The following is a 13,897-nucleotide window of genomic DNA, read 5'->3' as shown; positions in this document are numbered from 1 at the left end:
AAAAATATTTGTTAGTTACGAATATCATAAGTATTTATAAAAAAAATTTTTAATACAAAATTTTTACTAAAAGTACAACCTCGAGTTTTTTTTTTTTTCTTTTAGAATTAGAGACAATTTTAAAAGCCAAATCGTAAGGTTCGTTTTATCTAAAAAGCATTGGTGTATCCAGAATTTGTATTTGAAAATACTCGAGTTTGTTAATAATTTGTACATATTTTCAGTGATGCCAATTTACTACAAATTTTAAGGTTAGTTTATGCGTTTTTTTGGTTTAGTAGTAGATGATTATTATGATGTTAATTTGTTTCCTATTTTTTTAAGTTTTATCACATACCCTAAACATTTGTGAACAACAAACTCGTATATTTGGTGGCACTATGGTGTCCAAAATATAAATATCATTTGCTAAACGATCTAAAATTCTGCCTAGGGGCGTTATGTCAAAAAATGATTGTGGTACTCGCATTATGCGAATAAAAAGTGTGGTAAATATTTTATGAGAACCCAGTACACCACCAAGTTCACAGGACAATGTGGCACCAATAAAACTTAATACTATTTGGGAATAAAACATAAGAATTACTAATAGAAAATTAATATTAAAACACAAATTACACTTGAGTAGGTAGTTAGTTGGAAAAGGACTTTAGAAAACATTTGAAAGTGAAAAAAGACTTGAATTAAATATTATTATCAAAAACGTGTAGACAAAGACAAATAGACATAAGATGAGAAAGTTTCTTTTTGAGAAAACAAGTTTGAAAAGTTTCCAAATTTGTTCTCTAGAAAGAAAGAGGATTAGTATAATTTTGAAAATCTGTTTGAACTGTTAAACATCTAACGATAAACAATGGACGATTGTTGGGAAAAAACATTCCTTCGTATATTACCGAAATATTGAATGTCGAAGTACATTACGTAAACACCAGGTCAACATGACAGACTTATTTCACGGTGGTATATTTCATCCACTGGTTGAGCTCGTGTGGCGATTTCGGTGGCAGTTTACGTATATAGAGCTCCATTATATGTGCACTTTACTTAAAAACCTGAGCCATCTATTCTCTGACCATTGCTGCCCCTTTGCTTAACTTCTGAGATGCAACACTCTGTTGAGTCTCACTCACAGACAACACACTGTGGTAAATCTGGCATGAACAGAGTTTTCTTTGCACAAACTTGGACAAGAAAGGAAAATTCAATGGTATTACTTGGCACACTTCTCAATCACTCATTGATAACAACATTCAGGTCTTGCTAGCACGTATAACCCAATCAATATGTATCATATACATTTAGTTAGTTAATTAGTTATTTAGTTTAAAATGAGGAAATACATATATGCGCTCCTTAACCAGTGCCTCAGGTGGGAATCGAACCCACCACCTCCGGTCTACCAGACTAGAACACTAACAACTAACCTATCGGAGGTCACATAATATACATTTAAAACCATCTTATTCATTTCACAAATTCATTTCAATTGGCAATGAACTACAATTTATTTTCTACCACATTAATTTGAATTGACATAAATTTGTTCTAATTCATTTTTTATATAAAATGAATTAATTCGATATTTGCTAATTCAATTCACAACTAATTCACGAATTAATTCAAAAATGAACGATTCTTTTACAGCTCTGCTATACAGATTATGTACTCAAATAATGTTAACAATGAAGTAGTTTTGGAATTATCGGAATGGATCGTTTACTTCTATAATTTTTGGAGGGTTTATATCCATTGGACTTAAAAACAGTCGAACGCGCCTATAACCATAGAGAAGAAATAGAGAAGAAACATGTCAATGTTTTTTTGAAAACATAAAGTAGGCTCTTCACACATATGGGTACTGTGAACTCAACATACCACCTGTAAGTGTTCTCCACAGTCATTTGTCAAAAAATGTAAATAATAAATTAAATATTTTTAATTTTAAATAAAAATATCTCAAAATTAAAATATGTACTTTCCCTTACTTGTCTGTATTGCCATCCTGATTATTGGAGAGGCCCCTTCGGATCCACGCGGTGGCTGTGATTTATCGTGGGAAGATAATGTTTATAAAGGTACAGATGAACGGTGAAATCTATATTTCTGGATAAGTTCCCTGCTGTTGCCGGAAAGACAAGAGATACGTAAGTCGAAGTGCTTTACGAGAACACCTGCCGTGTTGGCCTGATTTCACGGTGATACTTTTACAACCACAGGGTGAGCTTATTCGAAATCTCGGCACCGCCCCTTCGTGCTTCTTACACGTCGGTGAAAATTTTTGTACATGGTGTTGCAGATCCCATGTACAAGCACTTTGCTCAAGTACTTAATCTATATAATCTCTGGCCATTGCTGCCCTGTAGCATAACTTTGGAGAAACGAACTTCCGAAAGAACATAACTTCCATTTACACTTCTGTTGTTTCGTCAACGGCACGGAACTTATCCCGTGTTATAGCCTTTACCGTGTATCAGTCATCCCGCGACATTAGGTTTAAAGCACAGAAAACACGTGTACCCCAAGGGACCTTTCTAATAACCGGGACAATATAAAGTTCGAAAGCGGAGCAAAAGTCTAGTATTGTTAGCCCCTCAAAGCGATTAAGATAACATGCCCCGGGGAAGAAAAATTATTGTGGGGCTGAAAGTTGGAAATGCGTTAAATGAATTAAAGAATGAATTACTGACACATGGACTCCCATCTATATACTCGTAGTAAAGTGTCACATGTTTTTATTGAATGTGTCGTAAGAATGGCAATGAATGTATGGTATCTTATACGGTTGACTCTTTAAAGATTCCCTTCCTTGTCCAGGTATGTTCAGGGTGGGTTCGATGGATTTATATAAGCATAGAAAAATGTCCAGTGGATGGCACAAATATACTAATACTACCATAAGTTGTTCTACTAATACATTCAGACGACTTAAGTTTTTGACAACAGACTTAGGTCTTTGACAGCAGAGTTTCTTCTCTATATACTCTATGCCTATAACTCCAAAATTGTAAAGACCTTTTAAAACACTCACATTAAAATTTGAAAAACTCCTATTTTATGTAAATTCGATGGTAAATATTATGACGAATTCAAGAAAAGTCCTCGGATATCTTCGACAAATTTTGATAAATATGTATGTGTATTTTTGAAATCAAACTTTTTAAAACAAAAAACTGAACTAAACTCAAAAACAAACAAAAAAAAACTTTAAATCGAAATTTTGTTATTAACATGTTAAAGAATTATTTACCTGAAATGCAGTCGATATAAACATACGTATAGTCATGGGTATAACTAAATCAATGGTGTTTATATCATTTGAACAACGATCTAAAATGCGACCTTTCGGTGTGATGTCAAAAAATTCCGATGAACAATGCATTAAATGTGAATAGAGTTTAGTGAATATTTCTAATGAGGCATGAAGTGTGGCCATCCATAAACATAAGGAGGCACCAAAATTGCAAAGACCTGTGTGTATAAAAAAAATGTTTGTACATATTTTATAAAGAGGAAAAAAAAATGCAATAAAAAGAAAAAAGATAAAGAAGAAGTAGTAGAAGAAGAAGAAGAGAAAAGTGGTAATGAGGGAAAGAGAAAAAAGTGTTTAACACTATAAATATGAAGTGAAAAAATATCAATTAAATCGTTTAGGGAATAAATGTTAAATAAAAAGTATTAACAATTACTGTGTACAAAAAAATACAAACCAGTGTTGAAATTAAAAACAAAATAAAAAAATTAAAATATTAAAATACCATAAAAATAAATGTCAAAAAACTATCCAGTGTAGCCGGCAGTTCACCATCTATTATCTCCATATCACCACTAAAGTGATTTAGTAGACGGCCTATAGGTGTTATATCGAAGAAATGACACACCGAACCACGCATTATAATGTACAAGAAATCATTGTGAATCCTTTTGGCAGCCTCAAAAGTACCATAGTAAATAATGACTACGGCAAAATAGGCAAAAACACCTTTGTTAAGGGAAGAAGGGGGGAAGAGGATTTATAATAATACAATAAGGATATTTTGGGAAGAAAAAAAATAAAGGGGAATAAAATATAGGATTAATATTAAGTATTAATTATTAATATTAATATCAGGATAATGGGAACGTGAGGATAATGTTTGGTTACCAAACCTTATGGGAGATTTATAATTTAAAATGTTTATTTTTTTTTTAATTTTTAATGGGAAAGTGGAGTTTTTAAAATGTTTTCTATTTTTACCATGTAAGCATTATTTGAAGTTTTATTATAATGAATAGATTCCTTATATAATAAACTTTTGTTTATTAAAGAATATTTAAAGCGAAATGAGTTTATACGCTTTATAATAAGTCGCCTCATAACTAGAGTTGTATTGTAGTTGTATTGTTCATATGCACGCAGTTGCTATGATTTAACATCATATTAAGTATATTTTAAAAATGGTAATAAATTTCTTTTTCTAATGTAAATTAAAATGAAATTTTTAAATAATTTATGACTTTAATGTAACCAATATACCAATAACTTATCGGAAATATGTTATTATATATTATGTCTTACAATATTTAAAATTATATAAAGCCTTAAAATTTTAAGTTAAATAATTTAAGATTTTGAATTATTGTAGAGTGTGACTTTTTAAGCTGGTGATAGTTTTGTTTTGTAATGACATTATTTGCTGGCTTAACTAACTAAAAAACGTAATTTCAAAGAAAAAAAATGTTTTATAAAAAATAAATAAAAATATTAAACTAAATAATAAATTAAATGTGAATAAAAGTAGAGAAAATGCTGTCAAATGTTTAGTAAATACTGTGCAAAGTAAAAAAGATTAGAAGTATTTTTTAAGATTTTTTTTCTAAAAGTTAATTTTGTTTTAGTTCATGCAAAGTTTCATATTCGTGAACTACTAATGGAATGTAAGATTAATAAATTCCTTGGGCCATGTAATATTATATAAATTGAAAAAACCCACTACATGGTTACATAAGACACTCGCAATATATGGAAAACATTCTAAGACCATTCGGCCAATTAAATCCTTAAAATTATACCTTCCAATTTTAGGCGACCTTCAGAACCAACGAGTATTTTTCACAAATATTGAAAGATTTGTTTCTATCACACTGTGTTCCAAGATATTTTAGACTGTGATCTTGTAAGGGTATAGAATACATGAGTTGCTATAGGGTAGAAGGGGGACCATACGCCACTTTTTCTTTGAGGCGGCCTCAAATTAAAACCATAATACATATTCTTAATTTTTTTCTTGGTTCAGATACTTAGATATGTTGGCTTTAGTTTTATTCCTTTCAATCTTTCCCAAGTCATCCTCATGTACATATTTTTTTAACTTTTCCGCACTGACCAAAAACGGCGATGCCGCTCCATCCACGGGGTAAATGCGCCAAGGGGATGAGGCAGGTTTAACAAAGTATAATAAACCAGACATTTATTGTTGATTTCACAAACTTAACAAAAAAATTAAAACAAATTATTACTGATTTTTTTCAATGTTCTAACCAAATTTTGTTCTACATCACAAGCTTTACATATATTTGGCGCATGTGCCTCACGGGCAGTTCTGGGGTTTAGTTTCAATTTTTTTCGGGCTTCAGATTATCGAAAATATTATTATGCCTTATTGTTCACTATTATTGACATTCTAATACTGACCAATATATTTTTTCTATCACAAAAACTAAAAAAGTTCACACAGTGAAATATTTTCACAGCCCTTTGAAAAACAATTAATCATGTCTGCCTCCCATCATATGTAAAGTTAATGTTTCAAATTTTTAGGGATGATATTTAATCGATAAACGAAAACAAAATTTGATAATGCGATAAAATCGATTACTTGGTTTTCAAGTTATTCGCATTGACAGATGTGCCCATATGGCGAATGAACCCCCTTCTACCCTACTATCTGACATAAGTTTAATCATATTCCTTTTAATAACCTTTCCTTTCACAGAAAATATTTCCACACTACATATTTTTCCACACTTTTTTTGCTGGGTATAGGATCACAGTAAATACAGAGTAGTTAGCAAATACCTTTCTCCAAATGCCCTCATTCCGTTGATGTTGAAAGTCTTGATAAATGCAAGACTATCCAAGTACATGTGTACATAAAATATTCATAAAAAGGATTATCGGACTACTAGCTTTAGACAATCTGATGAAGAGCAAGAGACCAACTAATCGTATAAACTATTTAAACCCCACTCAAATCCAAAACACATCGTGTTATCCGTAAGGATAGCGTTTGCCTTCTTCGTACAGGAATTAGCCATTTAAGATTAAAAATCTTTTGACTCTAATCTGATCATTTTTATACTGCATAAGATGACCGTGAGCCTATATCTTGATTTATAACATACTAAGGCCATTAGGACCACTAAACTCCTAATATTATACATTTCGAAGACCTTGTTAGGGACACTTCATTGTTTACCAAGATATTTTAAGACTGCGGTCATGAAAGGCAGTTTAATCATATAGTAGATATGAGTTGGTATAGTTCCTAATCTGTGAACGAATCCCTGAGCATATTCAATATTCTACAAGTGGTAAAGTATATTGGACCGCTCAGCAATTGCGGATTATTTCGGAAACACCTTTCTCCAAATGCACTTATTCTTTTGATGTTAAATGTCTTAAGAGTATAAATTGATCATGTAAAGGATTTCCTTTTCGGACTACTGGCTTTAGGCAATCTGATAAAGACCAGGAGACCATATTGACTGATCTATCAAGCATTCTTAACATATGACTGAAAAAGATGTTAGAAATCGTGTTAGTTACAAATCAGGTCTAAATTATGAACAACTTGCCCTTTATCGGCATAAACTGTTTTGACTTTCGCGAAATTTTCGCAACTCTCTAAGTAGTTTAATGTATTACTTCGTAAACATGTTTCATGTTATACATTGATTGTAAAGAACATATAATAATTCTGAACTTTACTCCGTAAAGGACACCAACTTCAAGATACACAAAGCTCAAAAACTTGTTTTGACTTCTATGATCAAATGATTTAAAACCGAAAGTGGGTCAGGAAATTTGAAAGAAAAACAATAGATCACATATTAACTGAAATAAATTGAAGATTGATTGCATCTAATAATAGGATAAATAGCTTGTTAAGGTTAGGTCTTGAAATATTTTAAATATTGTGGAGATTTGAACTAAAACAAGTCAGATATCTATATTCGGCTGTGCCGAATCTTATATACCCTTCACCAAGTATATTTTAAAATACAGCTTTTATTTATCTTGTATCTCTGCATACATGTCACACATAACATACACACAAACAAATATAAAATGTAGCAGAAAGAAATATTAACCGTTGTACTGTACTGCCACCGTTAAACTGTATTACCACCCTCAAACAAATATGAGCTGTATTACCAACTTATTACTGCTTTATCTCCTTGTTGTTCTTTTTATGCTTTTATTAATAATTTCTTGAGGAAATTTTCTGAGGTAGTCTCAGATTTTTAACCATATCCAGTTATTTATGGATCGATTTTGTTGATTTTCAATAGGAAACTTCTCGAAAGCATGTCTGACAGAATTATTGAAGATTTGGATCTCAAAGATATCTGGAGTCTTCAGAAAATTGATTTCAACAGACAGACGGACATGGCTTAATCGACTCCGCTATCTATAAGGATTCAGAATATATATACTTTATAGGGTCGTAAAATTATATTATAGAAATTACAAACGGAATGACAAACTTATATATACACTTCTCACGAAGGTGAAGGGTATAATAATAACAATAGGCAATAAGTTACGGAATAAGTGACCGGCAACAAAAAAAAAACGTGAAAATTACTCAAAGGAAATCCTCACATCCAAATAATTCTGGACGTTCGAATTATTTTTAAATTCATGCAAACTTTATATGTACAAAACCGACTACATATGAATGCAAAACGTGGTCCTTGACAGCTAATGATCAATTGCTATTAATAGTTATATATATTTGCGACATAAACGTGGACTATGTCCAAACAAGTAACGACCAACTGCTCGAGGTATGTTAAGAAGAGGACATAATTAAATGTATAAAAGGGCAATGTCTACGATGGGCAGGACATTTACCACGCATGGACGATAGCTAGATCACAACATCGGTGATACTAGACTAGATCAGGAAGGCCGCAAACGAGATGGAAAGAAACATTATTTAAGAATAACGTCTACTCAAAACTGCTAACAGAAAGACAAAAACCAATTGAGAAGAATAATAAATCAGGCTAAAGTTCACTTCGATCTTTAACGCTTACAGAAGGTGATCGTGATAATTTAACTGATTATAATTTAACTTGATCGTAAGTAATATATTCAAAAAAGTTAATTAAGGGAAATAAATGGTACTAACACAATAATTCAAGAGTGCATGAATATGAAAAGCAAATGAAATTCTCTGAGGATCTCTAAGTGCATTTCAAAATTGATATATTCAGCTACAAAAAGTTAAATAAAAATATTTGTAAAAAAACCATAAGATACCAAATTGCTTAAAGAACATTATAATAAAGAAAATCAAGTAATGGTAAAACTTAAAAACTATTAAATGAATTAATTAATTAATGATGGATTAAGTAAGTAGGGAAAATGATAAAAATGCAGGTTGTATATGTTGGAAAGGAAAACTTAAAGCTGCAACAACTACAGTTTAAAATATAAATTTTCAGACACTTTATAAAATGCAAACAATTTTTTAAAAAATAAAATTGTTCACAAAAATATAATTTATTAAAAGCGTCGTGTTTTTTAACTACTAGCAAATAATTTATTAAACAAAACTTAATTTTTCTTTATATTAAAAAAACAAAAAAACCATTTTTACCGAAAAACATGTTGATAAAAATTGTTGAAAAACCGATGGTAATACTGTATCACAAGTATCGATATCTTTGGAGAAACGACTTATAATGCGGCCTTGTGGTGTTATATCGAATAGTTCCATTGGCCATTTGAATACCATTGACAAAAGTTTAACAAAAACTTCCATGGAACTATGTAAACAACCCAGTGCCAAAAATAGACCCGATAAATAACGTGCTATCACTAGATATGGAAAAGGAAGTGGGAAATTTTTTTTGTTTTTTTTTTTTTTTTGTTCATATTTTTTTTTTTAATTTAGAAACTTAAATAGATTATTTAAAACTAAAAGCTTAATTTTTTCAACTCAGTAAAAAAATCCCAAACAAAAATTTTGTATAACTACATGCAAAACAAATAATTTTGTACATTTACTTAGAAAAAGAATATAAAACTCAAAGTTAGTAAAAGGACTTTAAAGGGTTAAAAATCATTTACAAGCCAAAAACAATTTAAATTTTCGTTTTATTTACACAAAAACTCTACACGTATTTAAAACTGAAATGTAGAAAAAATTTCACTATGAAATCATACAAACAGAATCGAAAACCAAATGTATTTAAGAAAGAAAACAGTGATGTTAAACGGAGTTAAGCAGGAGAATGCAAATTTTTAGTTTATGTTAGGTAAGGAAGAGTTATGCATCCTAAGGTGCAACATCACACGAAGAGCGTAATGCTTCATTGTGAATCAATTAGATTATGAAACTAATAGGATGCTAAAAGAAGGTAAGTAGTCAGTAATATATTGAGAAAGTTAAACAGGATTTGAAACTTCCAACCAAAAGAACGATTAATTCCTTTGATAAATCCTTACAATTTCCACTTCGATTAGATTAGTTTCTTAATCTAATAAGATGCTTGGAGAATGATAGTAATCAGTAACAGATCAGAAGTTATACAACAGATAGAAAGTTATACGAAAAACGGAATCTGAAACTTCCAACCAAAAGAACGATTAATCCCCCTGATAAATCCTTACAATTTCCACTTCGATTAGATTAATAAACTAATAAGATGCTTGAAGAATGATTGTAGTCGGTAACAGACCAAGAAAGTTATACGACAGAGGGGATCTGCAACTTTCAACGACATATTCCCCTAATAAATCCTAATAAATTTCACAGATTATATCTCATAGCCTGTAGCAGTCCGGCATAATCATATCTCATTTGCTAAAAAAAATAAAAAATTCTCCATTAAAACCCCTACCAGAGTCCTTAGATTAAAACTATTCAGTCTAATAAGTACTTCGGTTGCCTTTGCTTAAGTCATAAGGGGTTTTACTGGTCGATGACTAATTAGTTTTGTGCCGAAATCTATCAGAAATCATCCTGTAATATAAAGTGTGAAATAGGTCTCTGGACCCTTCTATCATTTAAATTTACTTCTCATTTTCCTTACATATATATAGCAGTGTCCTGCTACCCAAAATAGTCTCATAATATCAAGAACATTTCTACATTGTACGTCTAGGCACGAGAGCAGCTTAGCCATCGACATAGACCCCAGAACTATAACAATACCGTCGCTTTGAAGTTTTCTAGAATCTCTATTTGGAAGAAATAGAGAATGATCTTTTCACATTCAAGTCGGCAATATACACAAAGGCATCTGTACTAATGACCATCTTATATCCATCGCTAAATAATACACACTCCTTTTTCAAATATACTCCATTCTTCCCAATTCGAAAGCTGTATAGTGGACGGTGCACGGGAATCTTAAGTCATAAACCTAGGATGTGAAATTCCACTGGAAATGTTATACTGATCAATAGATCACGAGAATGTTTTATTAAAGTTGAATCAAAGAGGCTTAACATGGGATCAGTTCTATATAGATCAGATATAGGAAGATATTGAAAACATTCTGAGGTGTACGCCGATTCACAGTTAGGTAGGATTTCTGCTTAGAAGACCCTGCATTCGTCACAGAGTCTGAAAGATATTGTTATGTCCAAGTCCGCAATGTGGACAATAGCACCTTTACTAATGTTCAGTACTCTCAATTGGTACTCAATCTACTCAATTGATCTGAAATTTCACTAGGAATGTTATCCTGATCAATAGATCACGAGAAATTATTTAAATCCATAGAGTCTTAACATGTTTCTCTACTCTATACATAATGTTCTATGGTGATCAGATATAGAAAAGTATTCAAAGCATCTTGAGGTGTTCTCCTTACAGCACATCTTTAGCCTAGAGAAGCACACACACCTTTGGACTTTATTAAGTAAATTTCTGTAGCTGTCAACATCTCAAGATCTCCTCTCAGGTAGATGAGAATGGGTATTTACTAAAAGCCATTACACTCGGTTGTCACATCTTAAAACGTTGTCAATAAAATGTCTAAAAGTCGTGATACACGGTTATCAGATCTTACAACGTTGTCAGAAAAATGTTCAGAAAATGTCTAATAATCGTCTGAACTTGCAATTTTTCTTTTGCAACGTTGTCAGAAAAAGCATTACCGAAAATATTGCAAGACAAAATTTGTAAGTTGACAGTATTATTAGAAATTTTCTGCACATTTTATTGCCTACATTGTAAGATCTAACTGTATACATAGCGTAAGACCAGAAGATTCAAAAGTTGCACGAACTGCAACAATAACTGAGCAATATCGGAAAGTTAAACCTTTTTCTAACAGCAAATAGACCCAATTAAACATTCTCCTTTAGAAAATTAACTTAAGACAAGCAATTTTATCTTAAAATCACAATTTAACATCACTTTTTTCCAAGCATTCACTATGCACGAACAGGTCCAATTAACAAATTTACACAATTATAAATCAGATAACTGTAGAAATCGCAGTAAATATTAGTACATACTTATATATTAAGGAAAACTAAAAACTTATTGTAAAATGTATGAAATAATATTGGAAAGGATGAATTTTAAAGCAAACTTAATGCCATGTTAAATTTCGCATTAAACTTAAAACCAAAAAAGTAAGTTTTTTTAAATTTGGGGTTAGAAATGATAAATGATAATATTTGTGTGAGTTTTTAATTACCGCAAAAGCTTGACTAATGACAACACGCCAATTCATTGGTAGAATTGTATCAACTGTATCGATATCTTTCGAAAAACGATTAACAATTCTACCCAATGGTGTGGTATCAAATAATTCCATCGGCCAGTGCATGATATTTTCTAATAATGTCTCATGTAAGATTTGGGCGCATTTTATACAACCAATGGCCAAAGACAACGAAAATACAAAATGTACTAAAACTATAAAAAATAAAAGAAAAGAAGAGCAACAAATGTTTGTGTTTGTTTAAGTGTTAGAAGAAATATTAGAAGAATAAAAACTAATAGAAGAAAGATTTAAAAATAGTGTAAATTTTGTCCGTTTTTAAGACAGTTTTTAAGAAAAGTGTTAATAAACAGTGCTTTTATTTAGAAAGTGTTAAAAAATAGTGCTTTTATTTGTAATTGTTTCAAAATTTTTACGAAAAGTTTCGTATTTTTTGAAATTTCTTTATGCGTCATAATTACACGTTAATTTATTTTAATTTAGACAGTTACAAACATTTAATAGTTGTAAAGATATAGTATAGAAAATTGTGATATAACAAGTGCCATTATATATAATATAGGAATTTAGTAGATTTTTTAAAAGTTTTCATATAGTTTTGAAGCCTATTCTATTCTATAGACTAGTATATGGACCAGTCTCTTGACAAGTCTAACTAGTAAAATCACTAGTCTACAAATTAACTTACAAACTTTTTAATGGTCTAGTATGACCTGGTTCACACCAGGAAACTTTTTTAGGGAACTTTTGATTTTTGTGTTTGAGAGAAAGAGAAAGAAATATCAACCATCTCTTTCTCTAACACACAAAATTGAAAGTTTCTCAACAAAAGTTTCCTAGTGTGAACCAGGTCTATGATGACTAGTATTTTAACTTCTCTATGGACTAGTCTATTGATTTGTCAAGGGACCAGATAATAGACTAATACATGTGTCACCCTGTGAAAATACAACTCAGCATAGTTGTTAACTTTTGCTTTTTGAACTTTTGTACTTAGTGGGAAAAATGTTTTTTTTTTAATTTTTTGAATTGTTGGCTGAGCTCATAAGCAAAATGCCAGGGTGTCCCACGTTGGTTTAAAGGAAATTCTCCAAGACGACCTATATCTTCATATAGGAAGCTGGAACCTTTAAACGCTTAAGTTAAATTTGAGTTTTAAATGGTACTCCACCAGTAAATTTAAAGAGTTTAATGGTCTTCACCAGGGTTTAAACAGTTGAGTTTTAATGGTCTCAACCAGGGTATAAACGTTTGAGTATTCTATGGTCTCCACCAATAGAACATAACCTCACTTGAGGTGATACGAAAGCACGAAGTTAATGTAGACAACATATAACTTTAAACAGTTATATGAAGTAATACATTACACCAGTGCGAGCGAGACGCAAAACTGTCGAAAGCTAGGCAACAAACACAAGCCTAAACGCGTTTAAGAAATAATCGCAATGACGCGAAAGTTGTTCCCCAACTCAGACCTAAATTACGACTGAGGAAAATGGTTTATATAGAAAAAAAGATGCGCGCTGAATCAACAGTCCAGAAGCACCATTCTTTTTATTTTATTATTATTCTTTTGAATGTTTTTCTAAAAGCGTATTCATACGGTATCTAATTTTGTTTAAAATTAAAGTATCGTTGAACAATTGTTTTTATTCCCAATCTTTGATGTCCATGTTAGTGACTCATGGACTAATCTTTTGCGTACTATTCTATTAATTATGTCTATAAACTAGATTATTTGCTCTTCTATTGACTATTTTAATTCATATTCTATTGACTTAGGGTGGGTTTCTTACTACTCAGTTGAACTAGGCTTAACTTGCTGTCAGATTAAACTCGGAACAAATTTAGGTTTAATTGGCCAATTACACTCAGTTAAACTAAGATAATAAGTAACTTTACTGCAGTAATCATGATTAGTGAAAAACACAAAACATATATTAAA

At 31.1% G+C, this 13,897-nt stretch overlaps 1 protein-coding gene across 23 annotated transcripts in view; it reads right to left on the bottom strand.

Annotated features, from left to right (window-relative positions):
• Positions 1 to 13,897, bottom strand: part of LOC111677704 (multidrug resistance-associated protein 1) — a 40,027-nt gene that overhangs the window by 13,597 nt on the left and 12,533 nt on the right. For 3 of the 23 annotated variants that reach the window (XM_023438871.2, XM_023438880.2, XM_023438877.2), the window contains exon 9: positions 8,868 to 9,088. The exons of 9 other annotated variants lie outside the window; for them this stretch is intronic. In XM_023438871.2, the coding sequence (XP_023294639.2) occupies positions 8,868 to 9,088 (221 nt within the window). Of the gene's footprint in view, positions 1 to 337; positions 559 to 3,247; positions 3,469 to 3,755; positions 3,980 to 8,867; positions 9,089 to 11,925; positions 12,147 to 13,897 lie in introns of all 23 variants that reach the window. 11 more of the 23 variants (XM_023438869.2, XM_023438876.2, XM_023438875.2 and 8 more) reach the window with 4 other exon arrangements.

This window comes from Lucilia cuprina, chromosome 2, assembly GCF_022045245.1.
Source record: "Lucilia cuprina isolate Lc7/37 chromosome 2, ASM2204524v1, whole genome shotgun sequence".
Classification (NCBI taxonomy): domain Eukaryota; kingdom Metazoa; phylum Arthropoda; class Insecta; order Diptera; family Calliphoridae; genus Lucilia; species Lucilia cuprina.
The sequence above is the reverse complement of the archived record's forward strand: the minus strand, read 5'-3'. Positions and strand labels throughout refer to the sequence as shown.